At 45.0% G+C, this 13502-nt stretch overlaps 1 protein-coding gene across 1 annotated transcript in view; it reads right to left on the reverse strand.

Moving 5' to 3' along the window:
- IFT81 (intraflagellar transport 81) overlaps positions 1-13502 on the reverse strand; it is a 452264-nt gene that overhangs the window by 174525 nt on the left and 264237 nt on the right. The window contains exons 9-11 of the mRNA XM_063964420.1: positions 10096-10259; positions 1677-1769; positions 1341-1487 (exon numbers count right to left, since the gene is read on the reverse strand). Of these exons, the coding sequence (XP_063820490.1) occupies positions 1341-1487; positions 1677-1769; positions 10096-10259 (404 nt within the window). The remainder of the gene's footprint in view (positions 1-1340; positions 1488-1676; positions 1770-10095; positions 10260-13502) is intronic.

Below are 13502 nucleotides of genomic sequence, written 5' to 3' on the forward strand. Positions count from 1 at the left end.
ATCCAGTCTCACTGGGCACAGAATCTAACTGGAGTCTGGAGGAGGGGCATAGAGGGAGGAGCCAGTTCACACCCCTTTTAAAGTCTTAAAGTGCCCATGTCTCCTGCGGATCCCGTCTATACCCCATGGTTCTTGAAGCATCCCCAGCATGCTCTAGGACATATGAGAAACAAATAAAATATGCAGTTTAATTTTATTAACTACAGCATTTGAAGATTAAATATATTTCTGAAAATAAAGAGATAACTAAAAGCTTCTACATTTTATGGGTATGTGTGCTTGCTGTACTGCCACTTACTGCTAGATAAAGGCAGCATCCCCAAAAGGTCCCTATTCCATTTATCCACAAAAGTATTAGTCCCTAATAACCTTGTTTAGATTTACATTGTCCCCAAGGCCCGAAGTGATGCCGGGATGATAAACTTTACCTTGGTGCTGTTGTATTATTTTTTATATATCATTTTTGGAAGACTCAAGGATATGCTATTGTCGTGGTGGTGAAAATCAATGTTTACAGGAACTTCATAGCAGTGTTACATTAAATACGATTAGTTTAATGCTATCGATTTGTAATCTAATCTCAATAGACCACTAATAATGTACACTAGGCCTAATTCAGCATTGATTGTTATTCTGAGAAATATAAATTGTCTGCGAGTAGAAAGTTGACGCCCTGACAGGAAGAAAAAATGCCCTGTGCAAGTTTGCAAATGCATTGCAGATTGCAATCCATTCGCAGATACATACGCAATTTCCAGAACATCAAAGGTTTTTTGCTGTCTGAGCAAATGTAAGTAGGTCTGAGACTGCAACTAATCTGCGACTGAGACGGCCTGGAAGTGGTCTGCGCTGACGTCAGAGACCCCTCTCCAAAAACGCCTGGGCACTCCTGCGTTTTTTCTGACACACCCAGAAATGGCAGGTTTGTGCCCAGAAACGCCGGCTTTCTGTCAGTCAAACAGCGGCCACATTGCGATTACGATCTGTATGCATTTTCTATCGCTATTATCCCATACACGTGCGCAATGCAAACACTATGCATGTGCAGTCATTTGATAATCGCTATTCTCTTAATAGCGATCGATCGTGAATTAGGCCTAGTATCACCATGCAAGTAATACTGCACATTGAACTTGATGGTGTTACCTCCAATGTACTAAAAAACAGCAAATATATCAAGGCTGATTTTATGACAATATCTACAGTAGAATGCAACACTTTACTTGTTCTGTGTCTCATGAAGCAATAAGGCTGAAACATTTAGATTTTATTTCATTGCATTCATTTTACAGTGCAAACCGAACAAGAATAATAAACTACATTTACAAATTAATTTTTACCTCATCTCCTCTTAACATTTCAGAGCCATCTGCATCTCTGGCCTGGCTGGATTTCTGTGCTATTTCCCTCTCTAGGTTGCCAATCTCTTCTTTAGCTTCCTGTAATTCTTCCGCTTTAGTTTCTTTCTTTCGGGAGATAATAGCTGCCTGTGTGAACAGCCAAAATTGTGCATTCATTTTATATATGTTTTGATTATACATCACTGGAAGACACTAAAGTCACATTCGTTTGATTCCAATCATATACACTATTCCAGTTCTGAATATGATTTGCATGAGGGTGATAGTCATGAAGAGGAGCTGGGTAGATTTTTGGGGGCACAGCAAAATACATACCTGCTGTCGAAAAAGAGACAACTTGTCATCCATTGGATCGCTTCTCATTCTCTTTTCAATCAAATGATTAATTTCTGCATTAACTTGTTGGATCTTAAAGACAAAAAAACAGACTATTATTTTATGTTTTTAAACAGCATGTACCCCTAGAAACATACCTACGGTACATCTGTATACACTAATTTGAAGTGCCACATGTCAGCCCGATGAAAAGGTTTATATATGGATACCTTAGGAGATTGTTCTGTGCCTTTTTCTCCAAGTTTACAGCGATAATGGGGCAAATGTATTAAGCCTGGAGAAGTGATAAAGCAGTGATAAGTGGAAGGTGATAACGTACCAGCCAATCAGCTCCTGTAATTTTTCAAATCCATAATGGGGTAGATGTATTAACCTGGAGAAGGCATAAGGAAGTGATAAAGCAGTGATAAGTGCAAGGTGATAACGCACCAGCCAATCAGCTCCTAACTGTTAATTTACATATGAGAGCTGATTGGCTGGAGTGTTTATCACCTTGCATTTATCACTGGTTTATCACTTCCTCATGTCTTCTCCAGGTTAATACATCTGCACCACTGATTGGCTGGTGCGTTAACACCTTCCACTTATCACTACCCCTATGAGAGATATTATACTGAAACTGTTTTCTACTTGCACCTAACAATACTAACATAACTATAGCTAAAACAATGTTTTGCAGGACGTGAAGTAGTTATTTTAATGCTCAGTATATCATATACATGAACTCTTCACTCACATATCAGAACAGTACACACATAAACCATTAATGCTGGATAACAGTAGTTCCCACCTGATATCTCTATCACTGTTGATAACTCAGCAATCATCCCTACCCCACAAGCTCGCTGCCTACTGTAGGTGTCATTCTCGACTCTGAACTGTCCTTTGGTGGTCATTCCGAGTTGTTCGCTCGGTAAAAATCTTCGCATCGCAGCGATTTTCCGCTTACTGCGCATGCGCAATGTTCGCACTGCGACTGCGCCAAGTAAATTTGCTATGCAGTTAGGAATTTTACTCACGGCTTTTTCATCGTTCTGGCGATCGTAATGTGATTGACAGGAAGTGGGTGTTACTGGGCGGAAACAGGCCGTTTTATGGGCGTGTGGGAAAAAACGCTACCGTTTCCGGAAAAAAACGCAGGAGTGGCTGGAGAAACGGGGGAGTGTCTGGGCGAACGCTGGGTGTGTTTATGACGTCAAACCAGGAACGACAAGCACTGAACTGATCGCAGATGCCGAGTAAGTCTGGAGCTACTCAGAAACTGCTACGAGGTGTGTAATCGCAATATTGCGAATACATCGTTCGCAATTTTAAGAAGCTAAGATTCACTCCCAGTAGGCGGCGGCTTAGCGTGAGCAAATCTGCAAAAATTAGCTTGCGAGCGAACAACTCGGAATGACCCCCTTTGTTTACCACATTCAATCTGTCTCAAAATCATGTTACATACATCTAAGAAACATGTCCAAAATATGACCATATCTTACACAAGACACAGCAAAATCTCTAATCCTTACTCTCATTATCTCCTGCATTGATTATTGTAATAGTCTTCTGACCGGTCTTCCCAAACATAGGCTTTCACCACTACAATCCATTGTGAATGCAGCTGTGATGCTAATCTTCCTCCCTAGATGTTCATCGTCTGCAGATCCGCTCTGTCAGTCCCTCCATTGGTTACCGGTATTCTACCGTATTAAATATAAAATACTTGTACTTACGTACAAGGCTACTAACCAAACTGCATCAACATACGTCTCTTCACTCATCTCAAGATATCTTCCTAACCGACCGCTCTGCACAAGATCTGAGTCTCTCATCCACACGTATTACTTATTCCCACTAAAAATTATAGGACTTTATCCGGGCTTCACCTACTCTGTGGAATGCCCTCCCATGCACAATAAGACTCACCTCTAGTCTCCAAACCTTTAAACGTTCCCTGAAAACTCACCTCTTCAGACAAGCCTATCAAATTCCAGACCCACTTGCATAAACCTTCAATGCTTCCTTATCTAATTACATCCTCTCTGTACAGTAAACAATCTCACATATTGTGTCTTTCTTTACTCTCATACCCTCCCGACCCTTTGCCAAAATTGCTGGGTGATCATATCATGCAACCCATTAAGAACCTACCAATCTGGTGGATCATTATGCGATAGGTAGCATCTATCCTAGTGTATCCATGCCTATTTCCCTATAGATTGTAAGCTTGCGAGCAGGGCCTTCCTACCTCTATGTCTGTCTGTTTTTACCCACTTTTGTTCTATTACTGTTGTTCTAATTGTAAAGCACAACGGAATATGCTGCGCTATAAGAAACTGTTAATAAATAAATAATAACAGAGATTATTGGGTGATACACAGAAAGATCAAGATCTTCAGAAGTGATAATCTTTGCAGGAGAGGGATGGAGAGAGTAAAAATAAGAATTTACTTACCGATAATTCTATTTCTCGTAGTCCGTAGTGGATGCTGGGGACTCCGTCAGGACCATGGGGAATAGCGGCTCCACAGGAGACAGGGCACAAAAATAAAGCTTTAGGATTAGGTGGTGTGTACTGGCTCCTCCCCCTATGACCCTCCTCCAAGCCTCAGTTAGGATACTGTGCCCGGACGAGCGTACACAATAAGGAAGGATATTGAATCCCGGGTAAGACTCATACCAGCCACACCAATCACACCGTATAACTTGTGATCTGAACCCAGTTAACAGTATGACAAACGTAGGAGCCTCTGAACAGACGGCTCACAACAATAACAACCCGAATTTGTTTGTAACAATAACTATGTACAAGTATTGCAGACAATCCGCACTTGGGATGGGCGCCCAGCATCCACTACGGACTACGAGAAATAGAATTATCGGTAAGTAAATTCTTATTTTCTCTAACGTCCTAAGTGGATGCTGGGGACTCCGTCAGGACCATGGGGATTATACCAAAGCTCCCAAACGGGCGGGAGAGTGCGGATGACTCTGCAGCACCGAATGAGAGAACTCAAGGTCCTCCTCAGCCAGGGTATCAAATTTGTAGAATTTTGCAAACGTGTTTGCCCCTGACCAAGTAGCAGCTCGGCAGAGTTGTAATGCCGAGACCCCCCGGGCAGCCGCCCAGGATGAGCCCACTTTCCTTGTGGAATGGGCCTTGACAGATTTAGGTTGTGGCAAGCCTGCCACAGAATGTGCAAGTTGAATTGTGCTACAAATCCAACGAGCAATCGTCTGCTTAGAAGCAGGAGCACCCATCTTGTTGGGTGCATACAATATAAACAGTGAGTCAGACTTTCTGACTCCCGCCGTTCTTGAAATATATATTTTCAATGCCCGGACCACGTCCAACAACTTGGAATCCTCCAAATCGTTAGTAGCCGCAGGCACCACAATAGGCTGGTTCAGGTGAAACGCTGACACCACCTTAGGCAGAAAATGAGGACGCGTCCGCAGTTCTGCCCTGTCCGTATGGAAAATCAGATATGGGCTCTTATATGATAAAGCCGCCAATTCTGATACTCTCCTGGTTGAAGCCAGGGCCAGTAGCATGGTTACTTTCCATGTAAGATACTTCAACTCCACCGATTTGAGCGGCTCAAACCAATGGGATTTGAGAAAATCCAAGACTACATTAAGATCCCACGGTGCCACTGGGGGCACAACCGGGGGCTGTATATGTAGTACTCCTTTTACAAAAGTCTGGACTTCAGGAACTGAAGCCAATTCTTTCTGGAAGAAAATCGACAGGGCCGAAATTTGAACCCTAATGGACCCCAATTTGAGGCCCATAGACAATCCTGTTTGCAGGAAATGTAGGAATCGACCCAGTTGAAATTCCTCCGTGGGGGCCTTCCTGGCCTCACACCACGCAACATATTTTCTCCAAATGCGGTGATAATGTTGTGCAGTCACCTCCTTCCTGGCTTTTACCAGTGTAGGAATGACCTCTTCCGGAATGCCTTTCTCCAATAGAATTCGGCGTTCAACCGCCATGCCGTCAAACGCAGCCGCGGTAAGTCTTGGAATAGACACGGTCCCTGTTGAAGCAGGTCCCGTCTTAGAGGTAGAGGCCACGGATCCTCCGTGAGCATCTCTTGAAGTTCCGGGTACCAAGTTCTTCTTGGCCAATCCGGAGCCACTAGTATCGTTCTTACTCCCTTTTGCCGTATAATTCTCAGTACTTTTGGTATGAGAGGCAGAGGAGGGAACACATACACTGACTGGAACACCCACGGTGTTACCAGAGCGTCCACAGCTATTGCCTGAGGGTCTCTTGACCTGGCGCAATACCTGTCCAGTTTTTTGTTGAGGCGGGACGCCATCATATCCACCATTGGTTTTTCCCAACGGTTCACAATCATGTGGAAGACTTCTGGATGAAGTCCCCACTCTCCCGGGTGTAGATCGTGTCTGCTGAGGAAGTCTGCTTCCCAGTTGTCCACTCCCGGAATGAATACTGCTGACAGTGCTATCACATGATCTTCCGCCCAGCGAAGAATCCTTGCAGCTTCTGCCATTGCTGTCCTGCTTCTTGTGCCGCCCTGTCTGTTTACGTGGGCGACTGCCGTGATGTTGTCCGACTGGATCAACACCGGCTGACCCTGAAGCAGGGGTTTTGCCAGACTTAGAGCATTGTAAATCGCTCTTAGCTCCAGTATATTTATGTGAAGAGACATCTCCAGGCTTGACCATACTCCCTGGAAGTTTCTTCCCTGTGTGACCGCTCCCCAGCCTCTCAGACTGGCATCCGTGGTCACCAGGACCCAGTCCTGTATGCCGAATCTGCGGCCCTCTAACAGATGAGCACTCTGCAACCACCACAGAAGAGACACCCTTGTCCGTGGCGATAAGGTTATCCGCTGATGCATCTGCAGATGTGATCCGGACCATTTGTCCAGCAGATCCCACTGAAAAGTTCGTGCGTGGAATCTGCCGAATGGAATCGCTTCGTAAGAAGCCACCATCTTTCCCAGGACTCTTGTGCATTGATGCACAGACACTTTCCCTGGTTTTAGGAGGTTCCTGACAAGTTCGGATAACTCCCTGGCTTTCTCCTCCGGAAGAAACACCTTTTTCTGAACCGTGTCCAGAATCATTCCCAGGAACAGCAGACGTGTCGTCGGGGTCAACTGAGATTTTGGAAAATTCAGAATCCACCCGTGTTGTTGCAGCACTAGTCGGGTTAGTGCTACTCCGTCCTCCAGCTGTTCTCTGGACCTTGCCCTTATCAGGAGATCGTCCAAGTAAGGGATAATTAATACGCCTCTTCTTCGCAGAAGAATCATCATTTCGGCCATTACCTTGGTAAAGACCCGAGGTGCCGTGGACAATCCAAACGGCAGCGTCTGAAACTGATAATGACAGTTTTGCACCACGAACCTGAGGTACCCTTGATGTGAAGGGCAAATTGGGACATGCAGGTAAGCATCCTTTATGTCCAGGGACACCATAAAGTCCCCTTCTTCCAGATTCGCTATCACTGCTCTGAGTGACTCCATCTTGAACTTGAATTTTTGTATGTACAGGTTCAAAGATTTCAGATTTAGAATAGGTCTTACCGAGCCGTCCGGCTTCGGTACCACAAATAGCGTGGAGTAATACCCCTTTCCCTGTTGTAGGAGGGGTACCTTGACTATCACCTGCTGAGAAAACAGCTTGTGAATGGCTTCCAATACCGTCGCCCTGTCTGAGGGAGACGTTGGCAAAGCAGACTTTAGGAACCTGCGAGGGGGAGACTTCTCGAATTCCAACCTGTAACCCTGAGATACTACCTGCAGGATCCAGGGGTCCACCTGTGAGCAAGCCCACTGTGCGCTGAAATTCTTGAGTCGACCCCCCACCGCTCCTGAGTCCGCTTGTAAGGCCCCAGCGTCATGCTGAGGGCTTTGCAGAACCCTGAGAGGGCTTCTGTTCCTGGGCAGGGGCTGCTTGCTGCCCTCTCTTACCCCTTCCTCTGCCCCGAGGCAGATATGACTGTCCTTTTGTCCGCTTGTTCTTATAGGACCGAAAGGACTGCGGCTGAAAAGACGGTGTCTTTTTCTGTTGGGAGGGGGTCTGAGGTAAAAAGGTGGATTTTCCGGCAGTTGCCGTGGCCACCAGATCCGATAGACCGACGCCAAATAATTCCTCCCCTTTATACGGCAATACTTCCATATGTCGTTTGGAATCCGCATCACCTGACCACTGTCGCGTCCATAAACTCCTTCTGGCAGATATGGACATCGCATTTACTCTCGATGCCAGAGTGCAAATATCTCTCTGAGCATCTCGCATATAAAGGAAAGCATCCTTTAATTGCTCTATAGTCAATAAAATACTGTCCCTATCCAGGGTATCAATATTTTCAGTCAGGGAATCCAACCAGACGACCCCAGCACTGCACATCCAGGCTGAGGCGATGGCTGGTCGCAGTATAACACCAGTATGTGTGTATATACTTTTTAGGGTAGTTTCCAGTCTCCTATCAGCTGGATCCCTGAGGGCGGCCGTATCAGGAGACGGTAACGCCACTTGTTTTGATAAGCGTGTGAGCGCCTTATCCACCCTAGGGGGTGTTTCCCAGCGCGCCCTAACCTCTGGCGGGAAAGGGTATAATGCTAATAACTTTTTTGAAATTAGCACTTTTCTATCTGGGTTAACCCACGCTTCATCACATACATCATTTAATTCCTCTGATTCAGGAAAAACTACAGGTAGTTTTTTCACCCCCCACATAATACCCCTTTTTGTGGTACTTGCAGTATCAGAGATATGCAAAGCCTCCTTCATTGCCGTGATCATATAACGTGTGGCCCTACTTGAAAATACGTTTGTTTCATCACCGTCGACACTAGATTCAGTGTCTGTGTCTGGGTCTGTGTCGACCGACTGAGGTAAAGGGCGCTTTACAGCCCCTGACGGTGTCTGAGACGCCTGGGCAGGTACTAACTGGTTTGCCGTCCGTCTCATGTCGTCAACTGATTTTTGTAATGTGCTGACATTATCACGTAATTCCATAAACAAAGCCATCCATTCCGGTGTCGACTCCCTGGGGGGTGACATCACCATTATCGGCAATTGCTCTGCCTCCACACCAACATCGTCCTCATACATGTCGACACACACGTACCGACACACAGCAGACACACAGGGAATGCTCTTATCGAAGACAGGACCCCACTAGCCCTTTGGGGAGACAGAGGGAGAGTTTGCCAGCACACACCAAAGCGCTATAATATATATGGGAACAACCTTATATAAGTGTTGTTCCTTATAGCAGCTTAAATATATCAAAATATCGCCAAAAAATGCCCCCCCTCTCTGTTTTACCCTGTTTCTGTAGTGCAGTGCAGGGGAGAGTCCTGGGAGCCTTCCTCACAGCGGAGCTGAGCAGGAAAATGGCGCTGTGTGCTGAGGAGAATAAGCCCCGCCCCCTATTTCGGCGGGCTTTTCTCCCGGAGTTTTAGATATCTGGCATGGGTTAAATACATACATATAGCCTCAATGGCTATATGTGATGTATTCTTTTGCCATAAAGGTATTAAATATTGCTGCCCAGGGCGCCCCCAGCAGCGCCCTGCACCCTCCGTGACCGCTTGGTGTGAAGTGTGTGACAACAATGGCGCACAGCTGCAGTGCTGTGCGCTACCTTCATGAAGACTGAAGAGCCTTCTGCCGCCTGTTTCCGGACCTTCAATCTTCAGCATCTGTAAGGGGGGTCGGCGGCGCGGCTCCGGGACGAACCCCAGGGTGAGACCTGTGTTCCGACTCCCTCTGGAGCTAATGGTGTCCAGTAGCCTAAGAATCCAATCCATCCTGCACGCAAGTGAGTTGAAATTCTCTCCCCTAAGTCCCTCGATGCAGTGAGCCTGTTGCCAGCAGGACTCACTGAAAATAAAAAACCTAAAAACTTTTTCTAAGCAGCTCTTTAGGAGAGCCACCTAGATTGCACCCTGCTCGGACGGGCACAAAAACCTAACTGAGGCTTGGAGGAGGGTCATAGGGGGAGGAGCCAGTACACACCACCTAATCCTAAAGCTTTATTTTTGTGCCCTGTCTCCTGCGGAGCCGCTATTCCCCATGGTCCTGACGGAGTCCCCAGCATCCACTTAGGACGTTAGAGAAATTAAATTGGAGGAGAGGTGAGAAAGAAGACAGGAGAAGAGAGAGAAACAGAGGGAGATAGAGAAAAGGGGGCGGAGCCACAATGGAGCGGAGGACATAGAGGAGGCAAGTCAAATGGGGCAGAGACTGAAGGTTTGTTATACTAGTTTGTATTATTAGGTGCTGCATAGAAAGAGATATAATAATGATATATGTTGGAGAAGACAAGAGAAGACCACAAAAGAATGAAAGACTATTTTTTTGTACAAAAAATTAAAGGGGAAGAATGGAATGGAATCGACCGTAAGACTCCTTTCCTGCATACCTTAGTTTCAAGCTCTGCAAGATCAGAGTCTTCGATGACTTGTTCATTGACAACTCTCTGCATGAAACTCAGAGTCTGGCTCTTGCTCTCAAGCTCTTTGGGAAGCTTTTCAGAAACCAAGTATGTATTAAATTTAATTTCTTCTTCTAGTCGTTTCATTAGGCCTGGGGAGGACATCAAATGCATGCATATACAAAATATATGAATTTGTGCTTTCAAATTAACAGTGAATATAAAATAATTCCAACAATCACACACTTTATAAAAGTTTTACAAGGCAAAGGAGTAGTGTGATGGGATAGTGTTTATATTTTGACAGTAAATTGCCATCTATGTTATATCCCCATTCTATAAAGGTTAAATCACTACAATGCAAAGCAGTAAACGTCAAATCATATTACATATAATGAGAGTGCAAATTACAAGTATAACTGTAACGTTAAAAATGGTAATTTAATTAAAATATATATATTAAAATGGTTAACCAAATATTGTGCTGGTCGCCATTGCAATTGTGCCTTATACTTGAATTAAATACAGAAAGTCCGATCCTTTAGTGGAGAATTAGTTCCATAGGCGCTGCGATAATCTATTCCACATGTTTTATCTTTCATCAGACTCACAGTCCACTGAATAGATTAATGCAGGTATAATAGGTACAGCGTAATATGAACCCACACAGGTATGCTCACCCTGAGCTATGCTCGACCTCTCCTTGTTATGATTGCTCACCACAAGCATCCGATGTTGTAAGTCGGCATGTAATAGTGCTCCACGCCGGGGATCGGCATTGGTGAGTCCATGACTTCAGGAGGAGGGAGAGGGGGATTAGAGGTTACTGCTCTCACCGACATTGTAGCCTAACAAGTGCCCTGCACCTCAGACCACACAAGTAGCCATTATATAAAGCGGTGGCAAGGCTCTCCCTTCCCCTGCAGTCATGGACTTCTATATACTCACCAATGCAGCAGGAGGAGTCTGATAGAAGTAGACGCATCCTGCATGCATGTGTGATCCACTGATACGCCCGGGGACGCAGCATCAGATAAATGGGACACCATGGGCGGCTAAGTAACACATAAGGTTATGCAGACTGGCTGCTGCAGCTCTCGCGCTGAGGCCAGGAGATCTCCATTAGAAGATGGAGACCCTGGCCTCGGCGCTCCCACAAAACGGAGGCAACATGCCTCCATTTTGGGACATGAAGCACTCTGCCACCCCCTCCCATGCCCAAATGACTGCAGACTGTAGTATGCCAGTTGACATACTACACTATTGGGCGCTTCTCACACGTACTTTTTCCAAGTATACGGATCAGCATTAACTGTAATAAAACAATGTATAATGAAAACCTCCATGCTATAAAATTGTATGGTGTGTAATTATCCAATACCCAGCATTAACAACTCTGCTGTTTTGTGGATTGAACCAATATTCATGAGAATACATCCTAAAATTTCTACGATTCTATCACTGATGCATGAGGTATTTGACACCTTATGACTCATTATTTAGTGAATAAACGGAATATTGGTTCAGCCCACAAATGGACTGGGCCTGCCCTTTACGGTGAGTAAGCAACATGTACACTTAACAGCACAGACTGAGGGGTATGTGTAATAGGGTGTGAGAAACCGGAGGTGCCGGAGTTTATGCAAGAATGACCATAGAAGGATTATTAAATTAAGCAGCTACCATTTTATATTGAAGTCATAATTGTAAACATAAATAAGATCCGATTCTCAGAAATACAAAAAGGGCTTATAGGGATAACATTCTTACTGCATTGTTACAGATGTGCCCTCATACATCTAGCCTCAACACGCCATGCGGCGCAAGATGCCTGGGGTGATTATGACGAGAGAATGTGCGTCTTGATCGCTTCATAAGACTGCACTAATTACAGAGTATCCCATATACAAATATTCCAAAATACGGAATATTTCGACATACAGATTTTTTTTGAGTGAGTGTGAGATAGTGAAACCTTTGTTTTCTGATGGCTCAATGTACACAAACTTTATTTAATACAAAAATTATTACAAATATTGCATAAAATTACCTTCAGGCTGTGTGTATAAGGTGTATATGAAACATAAATGTATTCTGTGCTTGAACTTGGGTCCCATCACCATGATATCTCATTATGGTATGCAATTATTCCAAAATACGGAAAAATCCCATATCCAAAATACTTCTGGTCCCAAGCATTTTGGATATGGGATACTCAACCTGTAATTTAATATGAAACGCTTGTATGTGTGTGTGCATTTGAGTCTGACTCTGTATAGGAAAAACAACAGAACTCGGCCCCTGCTGCATCGCAGGACTTCGTATACTGTACAGGCTCAGTTGCCACACATATATAAAAATGTCACAAAACAATTTCCCTAGTGCAGTCTTGTGAAGCAGTTTTGTTGCACAGGACTTGGCACGTCGAGGAGGGATGTTTGGCGCAACTGCAGCAATAGTGTATGAGGACACATCTTTATTACAAAAAAACTTCAGCAATGTTTAAAAAAAATAAGATTTTACTCACCGGTAAATCTATTTCTCGTAGTCCGTAGTGGATGCTGGGGACTCCGTAAGGACCATGGGGAATAGACGGGCTCCGCAGGAGACTGGGCACTCTAAAGAAAGATTTAGTACTACCTGGTGTGCACTGGCTCCTCCCTCTATGCCCCTCCTCCTGACCACAGTTAAGGAAACTGTGCCCGGAAGAGCTGACATTACAAGGAAAGGATTTTGGAATCCAGGGTAAGACTCATACCAGCCACACCAATCACACCGTATAACTCGTGATAAACTTACCCAGTTAACAGTATGAACAACAACAGAGCATCAAGCAACAGATGCCAACATAACATAACCCTTTTATTAAGCAATAACTATATACACGTATTGCAGAAAGTCCGCACTTGGGACGGGCGCCCAGCATCCACTACGGACTACGAGAAATAGATTTACCGGTGAGTAAAATCTTATTTTCTCTAACGTCCTAGTGGATGCTGGGGACTCCGTAAGGACCATGGGGATTATACCAAAGCTCCCAAACGGGCGGGAGAGTGCGGATGACTCTGCAGCACAGAATGGGCAAACACAAGGTCCTCCTCAGCCAGGGTATCAAACATATAGAACTTTGCAAAGGTGTTTGAACCCGACCAAGTAGCTGCTCGGCAAAGTTGTAATGCCGAGACCCCTCGGGCAGCCGCCCAAGAAGAGCCCACTTTCCTTGTGGAATGGGCTTTCACTGATTTTGGATGCGGCAAACCAGCCGCAGAATGAGCCTGCTGAATCGTGTTACAGATCCAGCGAGCAATAGTCTGCTTTGAAGCAGGAGCACCCAGCTTGTTAGATGCATACAGGATAAATAGCGAGTCAGTTTTCCTGACTCCAGCAGTCCTGGC

Source organism: Pseudophryne corroboree, chromosome 1 (assembly GCF_028390025.1).
Source record: "Pseudophryne corroboree isolate aPseCor3 chromosome 1, aPseCor3.hap2, whole genome shotgun sequence".
Taxonomy (NCBI): domain Eukaryota; kingdom Metazoa; phylum Chordata; class Amphibia; order Anura; family Myobatrachidae; genus Pseudophryne; species Pseudophryne corroboree.